Source organism: Perognathus longimembris, chromosome 4 (genome assembly GCF_023159225.1).
Source record: "Perognathus longimembris pacificus isolate PPM17 chromosome 4, ASM2315922v1, whole genome shotgun sequence".
Classification (NCBI taxonomy): Eukaryota; Metazoa; Chordata; class Mammalia; order Rodentia; family Heteromyidae; genus Perognathus; species Perognathus longimembris.
The window spans coordinates 38,455,488-38,481,522 of NC_063164.1; the positions used below are offsets into that span (position 1 = coordinate 38,455,488).

At 33.9% G+C, this 26,035-nt stretch overlaps 1 protein-coding gene and 1 long non-coding RNA gene across 2 annotated transcripts in view; both read left to right on the forward strand.

Annotated features, from left to right (window-relative positions):
• Col5a2 (collagen type V alpha 2 chain) overlaps window positions 1–26,035 on the forward strand; it is a 136,091-nt gene that overhangs the window by 52,779 nt on the left and 57,277 nt on the right. Inside the window, exons 2-6 of the mRNA XM_048345108.1 lie at window positions 14,228–14,449; window positions 16,050–16,063; window positions 20,794–20,826; window positions 21,796–21,828; window positions 23,815–23,868. Coding sequence (XP_048201065.1) covers window positions 14,228–14,449; window positions 16,050–16,063; window positions 20,794–20,826; window positions 21,796–21,828; window positions 23,815–23,868 — 356 coding nt within the window. The remainder of the gene's footprint in view (window positions 1–14,227; window positions 14,450–16,049; window positions 16,064–20,793; window positions 20,827–21,795; window positions 21,829–23,814; window positions 23,869–26,035) is intronic.
• On the forward strand, window positions 262–9,538 carry LOC125350478. The gene is made up of 3 exons (XR_007210751.1): window positions 262–389; window positions 1,822–1,823; window positions 9,513–9,538. It is a non-coding gene; the product is annotated as an uncharacterized LOC125350478 (long non-coding RNA).

A 26,035-nucleotide genomic window follows, 5' to 3' on the forward strand; every position in this document is an offset into this window, starting at 1 on the left:
ATGGAAATGGATTATCCATAAGCCATGAAGATCAGTTTTCCAATCAATATCCTGGGGAAGGCTCAGAGAAAATACACCAGAAATTAGGATGAGGACATTTGGAGAGTCTGCAGGAAAAGTGGCTACAAAAGCAATACGGACCATTAAAAGTCCAGAGCAGACTAGAAAGAACAGAGCTAACATTCTAATGGTGTTTTCTTTGCTTTCCTTTGAGGATGAATTTATTTTTTAAAGACTCATCATTTGGCACAATGGGTAGTGTATGTATGTTTATCAGAACTAGGGAAGGGGAACACCAAAATGGAGAGACAAAGGGTAAAAGGTGAACCAATTCAACAGCAATACTTACAAGACAGTAGCTGTAAATCAATTGTACAACTCAGGCAAGGGTTGGGAGGGAACTGGGGAAGGGGGAAGGGGGGAGAAAAACAAAGGAGGAAGTAACCAGTTTGATAAGAAATGTACTCACTGCCTTACTTATGAAACTGTAACCCCTCTGTACATTACTTTGACAATAAATAAGTAAATAAATAAAAAACAAAAATAAAAAAAAACTCATCATAATCTTTTCCTTTTATTATCTCTATAGCAAACTGAGCATTACAAACTTTAAAAAGATCTTTCAAATTAATCTGGATCTACTTCTTTTCCTTCCTACTTATGGAATTTACTAGTCATTTTTATCATTTTCACTTATTTGAAATCCATGTTTAGAATGTGAATTAAAAGTTTTATCTAAGAACTATTTGCCCTTTTTTTTCTCTTGCAACTGAAGACTAGTCATCTAACAGAGTATAATGAGTAAGAAGGCATGGTTGTTCAAATACTGACTGTGCCACACTGTCTCTGGATTTTGATAGGTTGATAGGACTTAGTAGACAATTTTCATGAGGCTGTTAGCATACCTCTAAAAAAAGAAACAACGAGAAGGTGTTACTATTTCTACTAATATGCTTTAGAGTTGCAATTGTTTAGTCCAATGCATTTATATTTCTAAAACATGTAATTTATTTAATAGCTACACTGTATTTATTTTCTATAAGTACCTGTATTCATTTTCTAGTGCTTTTCTACAACAAATTTACCCATAATGAAAAGAGTTTCTTAGAAAGGCAGAAATGTACATCAGGTCTCTGTGTCTTTTCTTCTTTCTTCTCTTCATGAGAAGAATTAGGGTCCACCACACACCATCATAACCACATCCTAAGTAATTATCTCTTCAGTGACTTTATTTCCAAGTGATGCCATAATCTGAGGTTCTGGATGGTAGAAATTCACTTTAGGGATCAAATTCAGCCCATATACTACCTACTAGGTGTTACTTCCCCCATTAATTCCTGAAACTCCAGTCATGTTCAATTCTTTTAAAAACTGCATTTAGTCAAAGTCTGCATATGGCCTGCCTATAGTTTATTAGTTACCTGTGGTTTACTACTTCTCTTTATTGCAGAAATTATTATTTTTCCTAATTTCACTATAACATTTTAACTTCTGTTATTTGGTCTCATTTGCTTCCACTGGCTTTAATTCTCTTGTCAGATTATATTCTTGAAAATCACATATTCAGTGTTCAATTTACTAATTTTAATAAAAAATAACTTACTGAATGTTCCCCACAGACTAGGTATTGGTCGGCACTCATAGTATAGAGAAAAGGAAATTTTTTATCTTCAAGAAACATGCAACCAAGTAAGTTTTACTTGTAAACAAGTTATTATAACAGCACGTTGTAGGCACTTTGTTAGGTGTACGGACAAAAGTGAGAGCAGGGCACTGTGAAATTCTATGTGATCAAATCCTAGAAAACCTTCATGGAGAAAGAAGTATTACTTTTAGTAAGAATTTCTACCCTCTTTAAAAAAATCATTCCCTCCTGATCCTAGCTACTTCACATGTTTTCCTTATCAACAAATATCTATCTTTTTTTGTCCAGGCAGTATTCCTGACCTCTACCACCAGAAATTCCTTACATTTTTAAAGGCTTGCTTAAGAACATATATTTATCCATTCTTGGATAATTTCAGCTTACAGTGGCCAAATCTTCTCATATTTCTTCCACTTAATTCCTGAAACCTGTATTTTATAAGCAACAACAACAACAAAAAAATTGTTGCATTGAGTACCTGAACTCAACTTAATTTACTTAATTTAGAAAATTAACAAATATTTGTTTAAAATGTAATTTTATAATTTTTTTTGTTTTCTGAACCAAAATCTCTTCTACAGTAGCTTGTATGTCAATTACTTTTATTTCTGTGTATTTCTGTGTGTGTGGGGGGGGGAATCAAATGAAACATATAGTAAATAAACTTTTAAGTATTTAAGTGATCTAAAACTAGGTCTGGGTAATTTTTTTTCAAGTATAAACTAAGCATGAACCTTAAGCATAGATATTTGATGTATTTCTTCACAGTGTTTACTAGATTAAATTTTGCATCTTTTAACCTAGCCATTCTAAAATACAATGTTTTTTTTTTTCTGACTACTTAAAATGTCAAGACAGTACAATCCAGAATTTAGAGTCTAAATTTGAAAAATAGCTGTGGAATTGGACGTGGAAAAACACGTTTATAGTTTATCTTGGTGTTTGCCAGAGCTAGTCATTGGCAACAAGCAGTCCCTTCCGGTGTTACTGCAGATCGCTGGCCTGGCTTCTGGTTGACTGGAGGGCTCATGGACTGTTGAATCTTCCAAGGCACCTACTGTGCACGAACCAGCTGGCTCAGAAATAAGAGTGCCATTGCTGCACCCTCCACCAAGGGGGAAAATGGTAAAGACGTTAAAATAGGAGCAATGATTTTGAGGAAGTACAAGAATTTCTGCACATCTACTCTGGCCATTTGGCAGATAGATGTCTGTTGCCAGTCACCAACAACAAGCCAGGAGTAACATTCTTACATAGCTTGAAAGTGAATTTCCGGTGGACCTCAATTCAGATTTTAATCTTCTTGTCTGAAAAAAGTAACTCCACGAATAATAATAAGAAGAAGAAGAATAAGAAACAAGGAAACTATGTAACTCAAGTCACAGAACTCTTCATTTCTATCTCCCCAGACTAATTGAATTGCTCCTGTCAAGTATCCCCTAACAATCTGAGTTTGCATCAAGAGAATTTTAAAAACGATGTGGTCAATTGCTGCTAGTTCCCTCAGTAGCGTGTAGGCTTTTGATGTCCTTAAGAACTTTACTTTAGAGGGGGGAGGTAACAAGTTTGATAAGAAATGTACTCACTGCCTTTCTATGAAACTGTAACCCCTCTGTATATCACTTTGATAATAAATAAATAAAAATTAAAAAAGAAATGTACTCATTACTTGAATTGTGTAATTGTAACCCCTCCGTGAGTCACCTTTAAAATAACAATACAATTTTTAAAAGTTGAAAAAAAAAAAGAACTTTATTACCTTAGCTTGGTATTCAGAGTCCTTGGCAAAATAACAATAAATACATTATCAAAATAAAAGTGTTGTGTTATTGTTAGGTTTGCTTAAAATTTAGGTAATGAGTCAGCATTTATCTTTTGATGTGTAAATATTTTTATATCAAAGTTATTGGAAAGTTAAAATAGCCAAGGAAGACACAACTCACAAAGGGCATCTCAAAATTACAATCTTAGTCAGGGTCATTGGATCCTATGTTTTGAGGTTTCTACTCTCTCTCTACTATGTACACAGACTTTGCTTCTACCATAGGATTTAAAACCTGTTCTATTATCAAATAGGACATTTAAGGACTGGTAAATGTCACATGGGTTTTAGGATAACATAATTTTATTTTGAGTTCTATATTTCTTTTGATCCTAGTTTATTTGAAGTCTGTTTTTATAGCAGTATTTCCAAATAATTTCAAAGTGATTGAAAGTTGCTTTTATTTTGGCTTGTTGGAAATTTTCAGGGTTTTTTATGATTTAGTTATGATTAATGCAAATAAAGAATAGCAAAAGACCTCTTAGAATTTAGAAAAGATAAATGGGATAAAGACGAGTCATTCAAAAGGGCTCCAAAGACATATGAAGTAATGAGAGAATGAATTGACCTTATGAATATCAATGTGAGTATAAAATTTTCATAATATACTACTGAGACACATATAGGTACAAAATTGCATTAGCAAAAAAGTATTCCATAGCCATTTAATTAAAAAGAAGTTAAAATTTTTTGAAAACTCGAAATCTTCCCATGGAAACTTAAAGAAAATAACAAAAGTGTTCAAGTCTCATATACTTTCTGCATAATCATCATATTTGAAGAAATTAAAACATAAATTAAACAATGATTAAATCCAGAATTTAAAGAAGACTAAAAGGAACAGCATTATTAATTATCTAAAGCTTTCAAAACTCTAAAATATCCTCTATGTCAGAATTTTAATGTGGTCTATATTTGTTTACTTGTTAAGCAAAACAGTTTCTCCAAAGAAACATAAGGATTTAAGGTTAAAAATTTGAATGCTTTTGCCATTTTCCCTAATCACAGGATAAGGAAGTAACTTTTTGTTGTTTACTAAAGGAATTTGTAAATCATCTTGAGTTTGTAAAGTTAAAGGGAAAATATAATTGCCTTTATTTTTGGTCCTCTTAACGTCTTTTTTTCCCTTCCCTCTTTCCTTGCTTTTATTGTCATTTTCTCTCTACAAACACACAAACACAGAAATTTCCCAATGAAGAATCTTGCTGTGCTTCTAGGAACTTATTAGTATAACTTTCCAAATGCTTTTCCAAAGTCTTTGCTCAGTGTGGATTTTGAGATTCAGTTCACATTGAGTCTTGACCTTAAACCTACAATAACTGAGTTGTCTTTTACATAATAATGAGTACACCCAAAGGATAAACTGAATCTGAGACTAAGCAATGGGTTTAGGTTCTGGGATAATATTTACTGTTTTATTTAGAGCCCATTTCCTGCTGTGAAAGTGACTTGGATGGAAATAACAGAAAGGGTAAAACCTGTTTTTATTTCTGCTTTTCTCAGTAAAGTCTCTATTTTTCCCTAGCTAAATAACTGATGTAAATTAAAATATGTGTAGATCAAACAAGATTATTAGTTCAGATACCTAGATATATACTCAAGTGGGGAAAATCAGAAATCATGTCTTCATGCTGAGAGACCCAGGGCTGTTTCCCCACTCCCTTTGCTCTTAGTCTCCAGAACTGAGTTCCAGAAATAATGGGGCAGAAAATGGCAAACCTTTAAATTCCCTCAGAAACCCTTCCAAGTACTAAAAAGCCATGGTAATTAAATGAATGGGAACAAATGAACAACTATAAAGTGTATATAGCTTGTTCTGGAAAAGAACAGTGAAAAAAGAATAGTTGAATTCAAATCAGTACATTAACTTTGATATCTGGACTTTTTCTTTAGTTATTCAATGTGTGAGTGTGTGTTTGTGTGTGTGTGTATGTATGTTTTGTATTAGAGAAGGATGGCAAAGAATGTAAAACACAACTACATCCTTGTAGATTGTAAGATATAGAGTTGATTCTAAAAATGTCTTTCATATTTAATTTTATGCCCATCTTATACATAATTCTCTTGAAATATGAAAATAGTTTATTTTAAAAAAGTAAAATGAATGACCTATCTGGAATGATAATATTAGTGAATAAATATTCCCACATGCTCAAGTATGTTTTGCTCTCGTAGTTATGGCCCAGGTATGAGTAAAGATTTCCAGCTTGGGCACTGGTGGCTCATGCCTGTAATCATAGCTACTCAGGAGGCTGAGATCTGAGTACCATGGTTTGAAACTAACACTGGCAAGAATGTTATGCTTATCTCCAATTAATCATAGAAATAACCAGAAGTGGTGCTGTGGCTCAAGTGGTAGAGAGCTATCCATGAGCAAAATGAGCTCAGAGATAGTGCCCAGGACCAGATTTAAGCCCTAGCATCTGCAAAAAAAAAAAAAAAAAAAAAAAAGTGATTTCCTATATAAACTATGCAATAGGCCAGGACTGAAGCAAATAATTTTGCATTCAGTAAGGTCTAGATACCTTCTTTAGTATTTTTACAATTTCAAAAGAAGAGCTCCTTTTTATAAGTGAGAGGGTTTCAAAATGACTCTACTACTTATAGTGTCCGAAGCCTTAAGCTAATAGTATCAACCAAATCAATTCAACAAATATATATTGAGCACCTACTATGATCTTGACATTATTTTAGGATTTCTGAATATATTAATGAAAAGTATTAGAATAAATAATATCTGTCATTATATAGTTATAGTTTGATTATAATGAGATAATAAATACAAAAATTCAAATAAGATTGAAACTTGAATGTGAAAATTGATACATTAAGATGGGAGAAGAGATATTAAAGAGAGATACCATATATGGTGCTGCATGCAAATAAGTTCTATACTCAGGATACTGATATAAGAGCATATGAAGCTTGAAAAGAAAAAAATAGGTGTGAGCTAAGTGTCATGAGCTGTATGATGATTTTAATTTTTTTTTTTTTTTTTTTTTTTTGGCCAGTCCTGGGCCTTGGACTCAGGGCCTGAGCACTGTCCCTGGCTTCTTCCCGCTCAAGGCTAGCACTCTGCCACTTGAGCCACAGCGCCGCTTCTGGTCGTTTTCTGTATATGTGGTGCTGGGGAATCGAACCTAGGGCCTCGTGTATCCGAGGCAGGCACTCTTGCCACTAGGCTATATCCCCAGCCCCGATTTTAATTTTTTATAAGATGTAAGTTTCATGTTTAAGCTTACATTTCTCCTGAGATTTCAGGAAATAAATCTGGAAGCTGAATACTATACAATACTGGAGTTATTTCCACACTCCATCAAAGACATATGCACACTGAAAGATTTTCAGTTCTCCTCCTTTTTTTTTTTTTTTTTGGCCAGTCCTGTTCTCTTTATTTCAAGTAATTCTATGATTAAGTAGTTGAACACTTCAAAATAATCCAAAATCGTTCATGTAATCAGGGAGACAGAGTCTTTTAGCACATCACCTGTATGTAACTTAATCACTAGGATAAATTTTAACCACATGACTATGGTTTGCCATAGAAATTACCACAGAAATTTTGAGTGTATAGAATGTAAGTTTGACACAATTCTCTCCATGATATCCATGATATTTTTGCAGCGGTTAAGGGGTTGAGCCATGTGGGATATTTTGGGAGGGGAGAAGGGAAGAAAGAAGACAAAATACATGTGAAGTCTGAAAGTTGCTCTTCCAGACAGAATTGTAGATGAGCATTTCATGTGCATGTAGTTTTAGTTTCACAGCTTGGCTGCAATCATTTATATTTCCCAATGACACATGGAAAGAAATGTAAGTAGTACTGAATATGAGGATATTTCTTTTTTTTTCCATTTTAAGTAAAGTAAAACCAGACTTTCTAGTTAAGTGAAAAGCCATTGTAAATAAAATTGGAAAACATTTAATGGGGGAATTGCAGATACTACAGATAGCTAATTTACAATATTTGTTTTATTTGGATGTGTGTTAGGTGCTTTCCTCTATCTTCTTAGATTCAAGAAAATACTTAAAAATTAATTGTTAGCGAATAGAAAATGAAATTATCCTTAATGGACTAGAATTTTAATTCATTTCAAATAATCTTTGAATAAGACATCATTGAACAAGACAAAGACACACAACAGTGTCCTACTTTCCAAATAGGCTCAACCTCTGACTAGCCCATTTAGCTATGAATTCAACAATGGATTAATCCATTGATAAAGTTAATCCTAATGGCCACCATCTGGGGATCAAAAAGTGGCACAAAAGCTTTTTCGAGGATACACTTCATATTCAAGACATAACCAATGCCAGCTTATACAATGAAAGAAAAGAGGGTAGAAAAAAAGTAACAATTTGAATAAACATATTAAAACCAGGTTTCAATTTAGGATCTTATGGAATGTAAAACTTGTACAGTAGCTTGAAAAAAATACAAACCCCTACAGCCTGGTACTCACCCACTATTCCATAGACAAAGCTCCAGGTTTAGGTTGAAAAAAATAAGCATACAACTGTGTTACAACTCCCTGTCAACTATCCCTCATAGCTTTGTGTTTCTTTCTTTCTTTTTTTTAACACTTTGAGGACTGGATATAAAGAGAGAAATTGTAAGTCTGAGGTCATTAGCATGCACTCATCAGGGGTTTCTTCCTCTTTCCTTTATAATGGTAAAAAGTACTCCAGAATAGAAGTAAAGAGAAAAGTTTTTTGAATTCAGTTCATCACCTAGGGCTATGTGCCCAGGTTGCATCAGTAGCTTGGTCCAGAGAGACATACAAGCTACTTTGTTGCTGCTTCTATGGTTCGGTGAGAGGAGATTGTCATGGGTTACAGTCCTTCTGAGATTTCTACCAACTGGAAAACTTTGCAGAATGGCAGCCTGGACCTTCATCACTGTAGCAGGGACTAGGTCAGCTGAGTCAGGAAGGCAATTGTTCTAAACTATGAGTTGTGACAGACACACTCCTCTTCCTTTTTTATACAGAGGACCGTACTTGAGATATATTAGAAAAGAACTACCACGGGATCCATTTAATTTTCATTTGAAACAGGGCTGCCTAAATTACATATCTTCTGTGGAAAATGTAATAAGCATTTCAATGAACTAATTTCTTTCTACACTCACTTATGCACTTACCCCTGCTATCAACACGTTTATGCAGGAGTGATTGTCTGACCTTAGGTGAAATGTGACTGAGATAAACACTGTTTTGGAGCCCCAGAATAAAGTGGAAAAAATTATCTGAAAAACACTTGCCTGAGTAAGAGATTTACAAGGATCATAACTCATGAACATTCTATATTGACCCTTTGATGGCACTTGTCTTATTTTCACAATTTAGTTAGAATGCATAATTTTTCCATACACATAGATGTATACATATTTCCTTAGTTTTCTAGAAAAAAGAATAATCACTTCAGTTATTTGATGTAGTACCAACTATCTCTGGGTCAGTCAGATGGTTTCAATTTGGCCATTTCTATTCAGAATTCTCTGCCCATGTATAAAAGCTGTGTATGAACAAATGGAAATGTAGGGTGTGGCCCACAGTTGGCAAACAGTACTTCTGAGAACTTGGTATCCAATTGTTTATTTTAATAAGGTGGCTGGCTTGGTCTGCCATCTAGTGAGTACAAACTGCATTTTGATGATGAAATTTAAAAAGAGAAGATTTATGAGAAGACAAATCTATAAAATCATATGAGAAAACTTGGAAAAATTCATACTAAGTGAAGTGAGCCAGACCCAAAGAAACATAGACTCTATGGTTTCCCTCACTGGTAATAATTACTCATTCACTATAATTTACTATAAATATGTAATTTACTTTTGTATTTATTCTCCAGAGTTTTATCCCTGATGTCACTGCAACTGATTTTGATACCCCGGATAGTGTATATTCTTTTATAGGAGCTAGGGGAGGAAAGGGGAACATCAAAATGGAGAGACAAAGGGTAAAAGGTGAACCAGTGCAACAGCAATACTTACAATATGCTGTAAACCAACTGTATAACTTGCGCAGGTGGAGCAGGGGAAAGGGAATTGGGGAGGGAGGAAGGTGGGACAAAAATGAGGGAAGAGGTAACAAGTTTGATAAGAAATGTACACACTGCCTTACGTATGAAACTGTTACCCCTCTCTATATCACTTCGGCAAAAAATAAATTAATTAATTAAAAATATGAGATGCACAGGATATTTGAATTGATTTCAAGTAAAATGTGGTTAGCCAAAATATGTCTTCTCTTCCTAAGATATCCATGCCAGGATTTTTGTGGGGATGACTTCATACTGGATTCAATTTGTTGAAACATTTGTTAAAGGGCAACAAATTCTGTAGCTTGACAGACAAAACTTAGGCAAATTACAACATCACACAAGTGCAAAAGAGTGAAAAATATTGTTAGTTCTTCCAGCTCTCTTAAACTGTAGGAAAGATAAACATTAGTAGCAAATGAAAAAGAAAAGAAAATGTAAGTAGCTCAGTAAAACGGTTTTAGAGCTTTTTGTTCAGGTAGTACAAAATATTTCTTAAACAAATCCTTTAAATCACAACCACAACATGTAGTTTAATACATGCAGACCAGGGCTGGGAATATGGCCTAGTGGCAAGAGTGCTTGCTTCATGTACATGAAGCCCTAGGTTGGATTCCACATATATAGAAAAGGCCAGAAGTGGCTCTGTGGCTCAAGTGGCAGTGTGCTAGCCTTGAGCACAAGGAAGCCAGGGACAGTGCTCTGGCCCTGACTCCAAGCCCCAGGACTGGCAAAACAAACAAACAAACAAACAAAAAGACCCAGACATGCAGACCATCACTGAGTGTGCCCTCCATGATGTAAGTGGATGCTGTACAGTTGAAGGGAAGAAAGGATTAACCGTGAATGTGCTTTCCTTTTTCTTTTCCATTTAAAAGCATTCCAACTTCATTTCCATAGCATTTTAAATTTAATGATATATTCTCAGGAGAAAGAGACCAGTGATGAATCAGAGGATAAAACTAGCCTTCAACATTATCATTTAAAGAAAGCAATTCACTGACCTACTTCTTTGCCCCTTGCATTGAAGTCATGAGTGTTATTAAACCCTCAGGAAGAAAGTGTTTCTTTTATGTGTTAATAATGGACCAGGACAGTGTGACTTTTCCCCTCACAATGGTAACAAGATTAAGTTATCTTCTGAGTTTCTTCCACAATTTAATGACATCAAGATGACAACTTTTATCATATGCCATTTTGTTTTTGTTTTTCATATCTTCTTTCTACTGTGTAATATCTATTTTTATCAGAAATAGGACATATTTACATAAAATAGAACATATTAATGGTAATAGACTTTATTGCACTATTGTACTTTTTGTTAGCATAATAGAATATGTACATTAGAAAATTAAATATTGTGTTTAATGTACAGTATATACAATTTTGCATAGTTGATTATTTTATTGCATAAATAAAGGTTATATGTATGGAACATCATCTATATGATTCTTCACAATGAAAATATTCATTTTAAAGAACACAGTATATATGCTTCTAAGATTTTACACAGAGTACATACTCGTTTAACCATCTTATAAATATTTTTAACAGTAACCTCTCCCATAGCAGCTACTGTCCAAGTTGAGAGAGAAACAGAGCCAACCAAGCTGGCATATCTAATTTTTAGAAAAAGTTGCCTTCTTAATTATGAAACTTAATGAGCACAGTTGTATTTAATTTAGTTTCTTAATGTAATTGTTCAAAGGACCATGGTTGCAAAGACCATGAATAAGAAATTTTTATTATTAAACACCCTTGTTTTAAACTGACTTGGGACATTTTCTTCACAGAACTACATTGTTTTAATTTAATTAAATGTCATCTAATCTCATGCTATTTATTCAATGTCTATATACCTGATTATGTTTTCAAAATATCCATACCAGAAACCATATGAAAATATAAAACTTATTTTCCTGTTGTTTTGTCTATAGTAGCACTTCATACAGAAAACCAATATTATGATTAGTATTTACTATGTATTCTTTTGACAAAACAAGTAGCAAACTTAATGTTATCCTTATCAATTAGTATATAGAACAAATGAATATAGTGTTTGAAAGAAAATTTCTATTTACCAAATTCTTGTGATTAAAGACTAAATATATGAAGCACAAATACATAGAAATCAGTTTGAAAGTGTTTTGTAGTTTTACTCTAATGTAATCTGTAAATAAAAATTGTATGTTTAATTCTTGAGTTAATATTGTTTAAACTAGAATCATATTTATCTATAATTCCACATTGCCATTTGATTAGACATATACACCAAATTATCTCATTCTAAAATAGATTCTAAATATACTTTAAAATACTGTATTTTATAAAGTATAAAGTTAATGCTATGCAATTTAGTGAACCATAATTTAGATTTTTCCAACATCACTTTCCTCTTCTTTTTCTTTTATTTTTCTTACCATCTTCTTGTTGATTCAACAAGTATTTCTTCAGTGGAAAGTCTATGAAGAGTCAAACACCAGAAATGCAATACTAAGCAAAATACATGTTGTCCTTTGTGGGGCTTAATTTCCACGTCTCCCCTGGGGAGACGCCAAGCCTTTAATTGTGAGGGACACTCAGCTCTGCGCGCTGCTCCCACCGGCGGGAGGGCAGAGCGTGTCCCAGTCGGGCTAAGCTGAGCTGGGATAGGGCTACTGAAACCCCGCACATCCCCAGCCCCCCTTACGTTTAAGGGAAGACACTGGACACGGAGATTCCGGGGGAGCCGTCCTATGGTCAACGGGCTTCCAAAGGGTTTTATTCAAGGGAGGGGTTTATATAACAGTAATGGCGGCAGGAAGAGGAGGGACTAACTGGGTATTAATGATCAGCTAATGAACTGTCCATCACGGTGATGTCACGGAACTTCCCACAGAGGCCTGACCTCTTGGCTCAGCCAGCGCCATGGTGGCACATGTGCTCTTAGAAGAGAGGCGGGGCTGGTTTGGCATCTCTTCCAGTAGAACCCAGAAGGAGATGGGAGTGGCCAGCAGCCAGGATAGCCATCCCCTACAGTCCTTAACTTTGTGGAGTTTGTTGACTCATAGAGGAGATAAAAATAAAAATGAATAGATAATATTACACATATTTCATTAATTATTAGTGAATTTTGTCTGGTTCACATTTCAGTAGCTCTTCATATTTGTTACATATCACACATGGTAGCAACGAATGAATGGTTGAATGTGAGGGTCTTCTTTAATGAGATGGTATAATTTAAGTGAAGGAAGCCTAACTTAGGGAGGGCAGTGATGACTGGAAGAGAGATGACAATTGTATAAGCCACAAGAGTCAGCTGCAAGTACTTGCTATAGAGCAGAGAAAAGAATGAGAAAACAGGACCAACTGGTGTAAGGATTGGAAAGCAAAACTTTTAGCCTTGATGAAAAAGAATTGTGAATCTAATTGTGAAATGCCTGAAGCATTTAAGCAAGGCTGTTGTGATCTACTTGGTGTTGGAGCATACTGTCATTATGTTTCTCATAATAGTTGCAACTAAACATAGAATGCATGAATCTAAATATTAATGTGAACTACAACTATTACTACTGTGTATGCATATGTGTGTGAATATTTTCCCAATCTTTCTTAAACTTTTATATAAATATAATAAAAGTGGTTGGCAGGTATCATATGCAATATTGTTTTGTTGTAAGTTCTAATGAACTTTGATACAAAGATAATTACCTCATTTCTGTGAATTTTTTTGTTTGTTATAGTTTATTAAATGCTTTTAGTTTAACAGCTATTTTAAATCTCTTCCATGGAATAAAAAATGTTTTTTCACTTTATTTCTGAAATAAATTTTAAATAATTTTCATATTTCCATACATCTTTCTTGTGAAATTGTATTTAGTATACACAAGTGTATTCTGCATCTTGATGTAGAAATTACTAATTTAAAATTTTAATTACCTGAAGATCATGTCAGTTTAACTAAATACTAAGATTATGTATTCTCTTTGGGACTATTCTTTTACTCTTCCTTTTAAAATTGGTTATTTTTATTCCTCCTTACTAATATCACATTTGAGCAATTGTAGCTTCAAAATAAAATCTTAATTGGGCACTAGTGGCCTATGCCACCAGGAGACTGAGATCTGAAAATCATGGTTGGAAGCCGGCCCTGGAGAAACATCCATAAGACTCAGACCTCCAATTAACCAGCAAAGACCTGGAATTGGAACGGGGTCTCAGGTGATAGAATGCCAGCCATGAGCAAAAAATGTAAGGGAAAGCACCCACACAATGGATTCAACCCAGTACTGGCACAACAATAAATAAATTTTACAAGAATCACTCTGGTTTAAAAATATGCCCATGCCTCTCTTCTCCCATCCAAGTACTAACCAGGCCCGACCCTGCTTAGCTTCCAACGAGATCGGTTGCGTTCAGGGTGGTATGGCTGTAGACAGCCCGTGTCTCTTTTCTATCACTTTCTTCTTCCTCCACTAGGGGGGATGATCTCAATATTATAATTATTTCATAATGAATTCCATATCATTTTGTAAATAAAAAAATGTAATAAGCTCATCTGTTTGTCTGTTCAGAAGGACTTTTTAAAAATTTTTAGTCTAGATTTTTTTTTCTATTAGAGTACCCCTAACATAAAGCCTAGAATATTTGTGAACCCACGGAAAATTTGTTGTTTTAAATATTTTCCATTTTCCAGCATTTCAGAGTACTAACTTCTTCTTGTTGGCATCTGTTTTTAGATGGATATGGTGAAGAAATAGCCTGCACACAGAATGGCCAGATGTACTTAAACAGGGACATATGGAAACCTTCCCCCTGCCAAATCTGTGTCTGTGACAATGGAGCCATCCTCTGTGACAATATAGAGTGCCGTGAAGTGCCCAACTGTGCCAACCCTGTGACACCCCCTGATGAATGCTGCCCCACGTGTCCAGGAACAAGTGGAGATGGAAATAATTTTGGTAAGAATGCTAAGGGCTAGCTCAGAACTGAGCCAGTGATACCTTTATAATATGGAGACTTTGCTCACAGGGTTCAGCAGTTGAATGGGTAATTAGAGCAATTGTTTTTATGACTTCTGGTGTTCATGATTTTGCTCTATTCCTTAATCTACCATTATATAGAAGCAGGCAACAAATTCCTATTTTCTTAAATACCAATTGTTTTCATTCACTTTTGAGTCATTACATGTGAGTTAGGAATATTTCATACCTCTGAAAATATTTGTTACTTGACACATTCATGATTGGTTCCTTGAACATAGATTTAGATTTTCTGTGAAGTCATTTAATGCTAAAGAGATGTAGAAAATACATTTGTTTTCTAAAGTACCAAAAGGTGTTTTTTTTTATTTTTGTCAGTCTTGGGGCTTGAATTTAGGGCCTGGAAACTGTCCTTGAGCTTTTCTGCTCAAGGTGAGTGTTCTACCACTTTGCATCACAGCTCCACTTCCAGTTTTCTGGTGGTTAATAGTCTAATGGACTTTCCTGCATGGGCTGGCTACCATCCCCAGCGGATCCTCAGCCTTCTGAGTAGGCTAGGATGACAGGGATGAGCCAGCGTTGCCCAGCTCAAATGTAATTTAGTGCCAAAGCACCTTCTACTATATTGTTCTATAAATGCAGATCACTTAAGATGTTAGCTATGTAAGTCAATAAAATAATTTACATGAACAATGTAAACAAGAGATATTACTAAATTTTGGTAGGTAACCTATGCTAAAGAGGCTTGTATGTATGAAAGCATGCTCATATTTGTGTATCTCAGTTAAATACATGAGCTTAATAATAAACTTTAGATTATTTGAGAAGTCCTGAATGCTTATGAAACACATCATCATCAAGATAATATGAAGACATTATGTTGAAAAAAGTCCCATTGCAAATAACAACAAATATAATATTCAATAATATGTCTGTGAGTATGGAAACCTATGACAGTAACTTACCACTTTAACAAGAAGAACTAAAAATAAGACATGTTATAGCTGCCTACCATGTCATCAAAGAAGTCTGTATGCTTATGCACAAAGCAATTTGGAAGCATTGGTGGCAAATACCTGAAAATACCGTAAAATATACAGTTTCCTCTAAATAGTTGGAAGAGTGCCACTCATTAAGAGGGCTAATGAGCCAGGCACCATTGGCTCATACCTGTAATCCTAGCTACTCAGTAGGCTGGAATCTGAAGATCGTGATTTGAAGCCAGCCCAAGCAATAATGCCTATGAGACTCTTCAATTAACTCCAAAAGAAAAAAGAAAGAAAAGAAAGAAAAGAAAAAAATGCCAGAAGTGGAGCTGTAGCTCAAAGCCGTAGAGCAATAATAGCCTTGAGCACAAAAGTTCAGGGACAGCACCCAGACTGGGTTTCCAAAAGAAATGCAGTACTTTGCTTTCCACAGAACCATTGATCCATAACAACTTTTCAGTTCCGCCTCCTCTTGGTATGATAATTTGTTAAGTTCTGGCTACTCAAAAAAAATATGATTGTAAGTAAATACCTTGTATAAGTTTTCATAATCCTTTATTCATAAAATAACACATGTGTTTTCTTTTTTGCAGGTAGAGGAAGAAAGGTAAGTTTGATTTTGCAGAGCTTCTTTTTCATGATCAGAATCCTGTCTAATGCTATTGGCATAGATCTGAGCAATAAAATAATTACAACCCTTTAAAAAGTCCATAGTACCATATAAAACACAGTTGCTACTTGATACTATTTCTATTCAGCTATGTTCATCATAATACTTCTATTCAGCTTATGCTCAACTTTGTTGAAATTCTCATTTCTACTGGAAAGCTGTGCATGCTATTGGGACTGAAAATATGTCTTACTAACTTTGGTATGTGTTTCACTTATCACTGTGGGTAATATACACTTTATATGGAGGAAGAAAAGAAGAAAGGAAGGAACTAAACAATGCCAATTCACATTTGTAATACCTCTTACATTGATTGAGAAGAAAAGATTCAGAATAAATTTAAATTTCTTCTAAAACATAGGATTTCTTTCTCTGCCTTTATGTAACTTGAATTACATCCTGGAAACAAGTTTACATTTATGAGGACAATAATATTCTAGTCCTATGACCCTAGAATACTTACCAAGCTAGGTCACATGTCAATTGGATATGGTATTCCTACTAAGTGAATAAATTCTTTCTCCTTACCATTGTCTTAGTTTCCTGGTTAAACAACTATTGCATTTACTTCTTTGTCTATATGCATACATGAGACATGTGGACAACTAATTTAAATTTTCCATACATTTGCTCATAATAGAACTTCAATAAAGAGATTTTTCACGTAATGAGATAAAACAATGCTATACCTTCAAGAGAAACAGAAGAAAAAAGTTATAAAGAAGAGGTCCTGGTTAGTTCATCACATTTTGGCTCACTGTGGAATACCAGAAATGTGTCTAATTTTTAGAAACTTAAGTAAACAATTTAGATTTAGGTATAAGTCAAAATAATAGGACTCACAATGTTATGTCACAACTTATATATCCAAGCAAGAAAAAAAAATTACAAGTTTCAGATTGGTTTTAGGAAACCTACATGGATGAAAACTAAATGAAAGCTAGACAAAATAAGAACATAAATACAATTAAATTGTCTCTGAAATAATAACTTTCCTTCAGATAGTGCTTGCATGACTTCCAAAGAGGCAATTGCTAGGCTGTGTCATTGACTTCTATTTTCTAAAGATAGTGAATGAGAGCTGGGAGAGGCTTGTACTCAAGGTAGTAATCTTGCTAATTTACCATGCTTTACATATTTTCAATTTTTACAAAGTATCTTCTGAAATCTAAGAGCAGAGCAGTGTCATCATTCATTTTGTTCTTAATTTATAATTACATTGATTTCAATCAACTAAAGTTATTTCATTATGCATATTAATCCCCAAATAATTAGTAGGCACCTTCTTTAAAATATTTGCATTTTGTCAGTGGCACAGATGTTGTGAAGACAGGAGAAACAGTGTGGCTGCCTCTATGGCAAATCCACCTGGCATATTTTGATAAATTTGTGTAATCCTCAGAAATTACATTTGAAATCTGAGCACATGAACATGTTTTTCAGTGAATATGAAAATTAAGTAAGTATATTAAAGTTTTGGATATACCCATTTTCACATAAATTAACTTATGAAAAACCCGTATTGATAAAAGCAGCTAAAAGAAATATTGATATCTGTGGCTTATATCCAAGATAAGATCTATCACAGAATTATTGAAAGTTATTTTCAATATACCAAATTGATAATTAGGTATGCAATCTCTTACAGATAATATGAATTAACAACAAATTACAATTTAATTTAAAAAGATATTAGAGAATTCAGTTCCCGTAAATAGAAACAATAAAATCTGCATTTTCCTTGTGAGTCTCTTAAGATGGAAAATTTTTATAGTACTTTTAGCGGGCAGTTTTTTTCTCATTTCAGGTAAAATAATTTCTCTCTTGTTTGCTAGCATTATTTCAGAATTTTTCAATAGTGTCTTCATAAATCCCTTTCCACTCCCTCCCCTCATACACACACACATCTTTTACAAGGATAAATTTTATTCTATTTTGTTTTTAAAGGGAAAATAGTCCAGAAATTAGATGCTGAAATGCAGAAATAAGCCTGTTTTATTTTGAAGCCCATTTACCTTGATTGACTTTTCCTCATATTGTCTTGTATTGGTTATCTTTCAGTATCTTGTGTTGCTAATTTCAACTTAACTTTTTAAAAAATATTTATTTATTTTTATTGTCAAAGTAATTACAGAGGGATTACAGTTACATACGTGAGGCAGTGAGTACATCCAACTTGTTACCTTCTCCCTCAATTTTCCCTGCCTTTCCCCAGGAACTACTTTCATAGGGCTGTTCCTCTCTTTTGAATTCACATTTATTACTTATGGAGGGCAACTTCTCTCAACCTTAAGATCAGCAGCTTCCATCAGGTCACTTATATTCTCACACTGAACCTACTATTAACAAGAGTATGACATCATTAAGTTTTTTCTTTATAAAACATTTTGAGATATAAGATACTATTTGAAATGTATTATTAAATTGTGCTTTCCAGGAATATAATCTGGTGACAGATCCAAAGCGCATATATATATATATATATATAATATATGTATATATATTCTTTAAGCATATGTTTAAATTCTAGAAACATATCTTCTGGCATTAGAGATAAACTCAGACAAAGATACTCACTGTAATGCTTTTCAAATGCATAAGTGAAAGCAAAGCCTAAAGGTTAAATAATGTAGTATTGATTATTCAAACCAGAATGAATGGACACATGGAAAACTGATTGTATGACTGTGAGCAGTGATTATACCTCATGTGTTGAATAGGATATTTAGATTTTTTTGCATGTTCCTCAACTTTCATAATGTTCTACTATGAAAACACATGATTTTATAATCAGATGAGGGTATAATATATGTGAAAGGAGAAATTAAATAAAGTAGAGCTAATTCCTCTTACTTCCTCATGGTTTGGGTGTGATTGTTGAATTCATGCCCATTTTCTCAATTGGCTAATAAAAAACATTGTTCCACAATATGTTATTGGAACTTGTTAAACTCAGGAAGAATTTACTATGAACTTCTCTGAGCTACAATGAGAAAGCAAAGAAGCCCATGACACAATGATGGCCTTGCTGAGTACAAAACCTACTGAAGGCAAAATGCAAAAACAACACAAATTGATATCTAAAAAAGAGAGAGACAAGTATATAAAGGTATAAATCATCCAATGTTATTTAGACTATGTGCTAGATATCAGGCAATGAAAATACCAAAATTGAGGTTCTAACAGTCAAATTCCATCAGCACCTATTATATCTGCTTTATTTGTTAACGTTTCTTTGTTATTTCTATTTATACTTTGTTATTAACTATTTGTACATAGTTGTTTTTTATTTCCTATTTGATTGTTTTTCAACATCTTTCTTAGATTTTTGAGAATTACAAAATTATAATTATTTCACTCTAAAATAGTTATTTCTCCTTTTTCTTCTTCTTCTTCCTCTTTCCCCTCCTTTTGCTCCTCCCCTTTGTAAAATTATCTTTGAGTAGTTGTACACAGGAACTGTCATTTAACAAAATAGTTTATGAATATAATATATCTTGATCAATGTCACTCCTTTCAGCATTTTCCCCCATCTCTTCCAACCCACCCGTTCTTTTACATTTCTTAATTTTGGAGGCTATAAATTGCATTATTGACTGCATTTCCTCCACCTTTTTCCTCTTCATTGTCTACCCCTCTCCTTTTTACCTCATTTTAACCCCTTTAAGTACTATTTTCTTGGTGTTTATGTTGTTGAACTTTGCCTTTGCCTTTCTAAGGAATTACAGTTTGAGTTCTCCCTTGAATCTACTATATTTTAGTTAATACATTTGTATACACTTACATACCACGCAACGTTTTTATATAAAAGTTTATAAACTATCAAGAACACAAATAATAACAGATGCTGGTGAGAATATGATCTAAAGGTAACCCTGATACTCTTGTTCAACCACTCTAGAAAGTAGTATGGAGTTCCTCAAAAGACTAAACATAGAGCTTCCCTTTGACCTGCAACTCCATTCCTGAGCATTTATCCAAAGGAATACAAAGCATGGTACAGTAAAGCCACCAACATAGTACGCTATTCACCATAGCCATGATATAGATTAAGCCCAGATGCCCCTCCGTAGACAAATAGATTAAAAAATATGGTATATGTACACAAAGGATTTGTATTCATCTGTTAGAAAGAATTATATTGTGCCTTTTTTAAAAGAAATTGAAAGACCTGGAAAATTATGTTAAGTGATGTAAGTCATGCCCAGAGAGACAAAAGTTGCCTGCTTTCTCTCTTCTGTTTTTCTATAAGCTTATAAGAAACAAGACAATACCTGAAGAATGGCATCTCAAGTGGCTAAAAATGTTGTGTCATATAATAAAAGTATGAATTCCAAATATATCTAATGTCTTGCACATTTTCTTGCATTTTATATCTTTGGATTTTTTTCAAAGGTAATTTTTCTATAAAGACAAAATACTTAATTACAACTATTCCTCTATCTTTTTTTTTCCTGTAAAAACTGGTTTAACAATTTAACATGTTTTATGTTAGATTGATTAACTTTAGGTCTTGTATATCAAATGAGTGATTTTTTTTTCATGAATGACAAATGACTCTGTATCCTAACAATTGATCATTAACTTTTTCTCATTTTTTTTATACTTAATAGAATTTCCTAGTGTTTACATGGGTTACTATTATTAACCAAATTTCTTCTTCATAGGGACAAAAAGGAGAACCAGGATTAGTGCCTGTTGTAAGTACATGTAAATAAAGTGCTTTAAAACATAAGTATAATGCACTTTTTTGTTATTTTTACTCTATTAAGAAGAAAATTAATTATTTTATACACAAAGCTTTATTATAACATAAGCAAAGAAAAATAGTTTTAAGTACTTAGTACTACAATGTTCTATAAGTCTAACTTTAATGGTTCACACGACTAAGGGTACACAATGGTGGTTTCACAAATAGGGAGAGTAATATAAGGAATAGTATAGCAATTTTATGTTCAATGTCTGGGAAATAAGTCATCTTTTGGTCCTTGTGAATACTGCATGTTACCTCACAATTTTTAAAAGTTTATAGAGTTGTAGATGATCTGAAACTATTTATAAAATATGATAAAGGTTTTCAATCACCTTTGTTATATGTTTCAAAGGAGTTATCAGTCTATAGGTGCAAAATGTAAATTTTATTTGGCAGTATTTACATTTTTGTTTCACCTTTAAATCTGCTTTTTTTTTCACAAAGAATATCTACCGTTTAAATCACTCATTTTGTTTTTCTTTCTGTAAAGGCACTTACAGGAATTTATTACATCATAAGTGCCAATGTTTTACATTTATTTGTCTATGCAATTCTATGAGGGAGATTATTGCATTATCAGAATCACCATTTTACCTTTAAGTTTGCCTTCAAGGAAACAAAAAGCACAGGAAAAAAACAAGCCCTCAGTTCTTGTCAGGACTTGGATGGGCTCTTGGCTCCAGCATTGCTGCACTTAATCATTCTATTGCTTTTCCTTCTCTGTAGTAGAGTTTAAATTAGACAATATTATAACCTGTAATTCACAAAAGAAATGGTATCAATGAATAACATCCATTATTTTTTTTTAAATGGTGTTTTTTTGTGATTTTGTAATTGTACTTATTTGTTTGACCACTGACATTTCTGAATATCTGTGGAGACTTTATCTTTACAATTACATTTTGCTGTTGTTTAGGTAACAGGCATCCGCGGTCGTCCAGGCCCAGCAGTAAGTATTTTTGCTTGCAATTCACATTGCCATTGTGTTCATTAGGATACTGCAGATCCTCATTGCTGTGGTATCAAAAATAAAAACCGAATACATGAAAAAAAACCTTGTTTTTAAACCATTTTGTCTTGAATCATCTTCTAGTTTGGGCATTTCTTTGCAGTAATAAATTATTATTCATACAGAAATTGACTGAAATTTCCTCATCTGTTTAGTTTTGCTACTGGTTTTATGAAAAACCATGCCATTTGTTGACCTTATTTATTAAAATTAGGACATATTTGTTATCTGACTGTGATGAAGGGAGGATTACTATGATTTGTATAAATCACATGTTGCGGTAAAAGTTGAGAAGTTACATACAGAAGTGGTGATTTTTAGATTTAGATAACTTTTTTTTTTCCAGTTTGGATTATTTGCAGAATATATAGGTATGTAGGTGGACAATACATGCATAGACAATACAATCAATACCACCAACACATACTTTGTGCATATCTTATTCAGTAATTTACTAATATATTTATGTATTGGGGGTACTGAAGTATGAATTTAGGACTTTACTGGTAGGCCAGCTCTTCATAACCCACTCATTTTTGTTTTTGTTTTTGTTTTTTGTGGATAGGCTCTCACATTTTTGCTTGGGGATAGACTCCTGCCTCTGCCTCCTATATAGCTGGATTATAGGCATGATACTATCTACCATTGTATCAGCTTGTTTGTTGATCAAGCCTCACTGTGTGTGTGTGTGTGTGTGTGTGTGTGTGTGTGTGTGTGTGTATTTTTTGTTGTTGTTGTTGCCAGTCCTGGGGACTATGCTCTGGGCCTAGCCACTGTGCCTGAGCTTCTTTTGCTCAAGGTTAGCACTCTACCACTTGAGGCACAGCACCACTTCCAGATTTTTCTGTTTATATGGTACTGATAGAACTCAGGGCTTCATTCATTCTAGGCAAGCACTCTACCAGTAAGCTACAGTCTCAGCCCTCTCACTAAATTTTTACCTGGTTCTCATCTCTGTCTCTCTAGTAGTTAGATTACAGATATGTATCATCCTGCCTTACCCTTATGTAAAAACTAAAATACACAAAATCAACTTAAGTAAAATAATAATACAGCTTGAACCTGCCTACATTAATTCTTGAGATGCTTTTGCTTTTAAACAATGTTGTTGAAAAACATTTGCATGTATTCTTAGATTTCCAGCTACTCAATAGGCTAAGAAAAGTTAATTTCTCAAGCCCAGGAATTTGAGGCCAACCTGGACAGTATAACAACAACAAAATCTCTTTGAAGAGTAATAACCACTCACCGTACCCCAGAAACATCATTTCCCAGTGGGGGAAAAGCCATTTCAAGATATCTTCATAGGAACACCATGTTAGCAAAGGAGCTGTTGTTTTCCCTTTTGAGGAATGAATAATAGAAACTATGATTTGAAAATTTAAGTTGGTCTTAAATATACAGTGGAAATAATATATACTTTAAGTCAAGTAAAATATTATGATTAAATGCACAGCTGTCATGGACTACAAGGCTTTTCTTTCCACTGCTTTAATCAGGATTTGAAACTTGATGACTATTCTATGCTATCATCTGCCAATGTGAATTCATACATTTCCCAGATAATTGATCATTTGAGGTCTGTACATTTAGGGAGCTTTTTATACTCTCAAGTTTTTATACTCATAAGATAGCTATAAACACCCTTAAAAGGTGTGATTATTAGTCAAATTAACATACTTACCTAATTGAAATTTGTGAGGCTATAATTCTTTGCAGGCTCTGACTTTCTCTGTTAAAAAGAACACCCTCCTATGGGCACATACCTTCGTATGGGCATATCTTTGTTCCCCCATAGTGTTTAACTGTGTTGAATTAGATATGTAATATTTCTATTCCTAAATTTTATTGTTTCAAACAAATATTTTAAATAAAAGCACCCAAAATGTAAATGTTTCTAGAAATAACCATCATTTACTGTTTCAGGGCCCTCCGGGGTCTCAAGGACCAAGAGGAGATCGAGGCCCCAAAGGAAGACCTGTAAGTAGATGGCAAGGGTTCATTTTTATCACTGGGTCCCAAGAAAGCCAGTGTGAATGCTGTTCCCAGAAGGCATCAAGGAGCCACCTCTCACCTACATTAAATGCACAAAGAATTCTCCTCATGAGTAATTGGCTTTCCTGATTTAGAGGAAATGACTTTGTTATTATCTTGATATAGTGTGTGATGCAATTTACTTGCTAATCTTGTTTAGAACCAAGGCAGAGAATGTGAATTGGGTATGCATGCATGCATGCCTGCATGCGTGTGTGTGTGTGTGTGTGTGTGTGTGTGTGCATGTGTGAAGAGTGGTAAGACAACTCTTGGCAGATCCCATCTAGGACATATATATGTCCCTCTGTTAATACTAGCAAGTAGTGTTGTGACAGCAAGGGCTTAACCACTGTATTTCTTTTCAAAAGTTGTTATTTGTTTTTGAATTGTAGTGATTGATGATTTTCTTGGTAAGTTAACATTCCTATCCTGGCTGATTCCTAGCCTACAGCCCTGTATCACAGAATACCTATAGAAGAGGTCTTCGGGCCAGGAATGTGGCTTAGCGGTAAAGTGCTTGCCTAGCATGCACAAATCCCTGGGTTCGATTCCTCAGCACCATATAAACAGACAAAGCCAGTAGTGGCTCTGTGGCTCAAGAGGTAGAATGCTAGCCTTGAGCAAACAAAAACTGGGAACAGTGCCCAGGCCCCAGTCCAAGCCCCAGGACTGGCAAAAAAAAAAAAAAAAAAGAGGTCTTACTTTCAGCTCTTAATCCTTCTGTAAGGACTCTACTAATGCCATTGCTGTCAAGATGTAGTGTAGTGTTAGAATCATAGATAGGACTTTCCTCTTCCTACTTCCAGTGTTGTCAAACAGAGCATCAGTGTCATAATATACAACACAGTTTCTTAGATAATTTCTTTTACATTGTAAGATATTGTATATATCTCTACCTACTAGATGCTTTCATCACCTCTCAGATTGTGACAACTGATAATCTCAGCATTTCCAAATTCAGGCAAAATTGAAATTGAAATTAAAATAGAAATATCTTGTGAAGCTCTCAGTACCAGCCAATAAGCATAATGGGCTGTTTTTCATTACACTCCTTCAGGCTTCAATACATTGTCTAGGTTACAATAGTAACTGAAAATCTATAAGGAGATAGTCAAGGAGATCTGATTACACATGTCACTTAAGCCCTATGATGAGTGTGTGTGTGTGTGTGTGTGTGTGTGTGTGTGTGTGTGTGTGTGTATGTTTTAATGCTGGTCAGCCCAGAACCTGAAAGTTGTTTCCAATTCTGTAATGACTCTTTGGTACTTGTGGATGTTTAAAGGTTGCCACCTAGTGGTCAACAACAATTATTTGTTATTGTAGATTGCAGACCGACATGCTGAAGGATAGAAGGGAATGATAATAAATAGAACTTTTTACCTTACTATGATCATTTGCAAATAGAAAAATATGCGAAAATGTATGTTAATGTATTTAAAAAATATAATTTATTTTAAATATTTAATGTTATAAAATTATAATCTCAGTATTATAATTGTTCTTATCTCCAGTAGTCTTGGTTATGTTCATATAATTATGGAAAATTTTCATAACTTCTTTTTATTTTTAACTTCATTTTGTGTAAGACTACAATATTGTACCAATTATGTAAGGACAATTCTGGGAAGATACAGATCCTGAAGTCAGAGAAATTGTGGATTATCTCCAGATCAGACAGAAATATGATTATTATTTCATTAATCACATATTAGAGAAATTAGAGAACTGTAGCTTTATGACTACAATCACTCAAAATATTGTCCACCTATCCAGACGGTAAAGATATTTCCACATTTTTTAGAAATGTCATTGGGATCTCAGATTATGTTTAGCTCAATTTTTTGTATGTGATATTAGATAATTATCATTTACCAGTTGAATATTATAAAACATATTAAATGTTTTTCATACAAGACTCTATGAGTAAGCCAGATTAATTGTTTGTCTTTGCTAGCACGGAAGACATGCATTTCCATGAATATCCACCACCATATAATATAACCTAGAAATTCTTGCTAGCAATCAAAATTAACCTCTAGTTTGTAAAAATGGGAAAGTGTAGCAAATTATGGTTTAAGACTCAAAAACTGGTGTGTGTGTGTGTGTGTGTGTG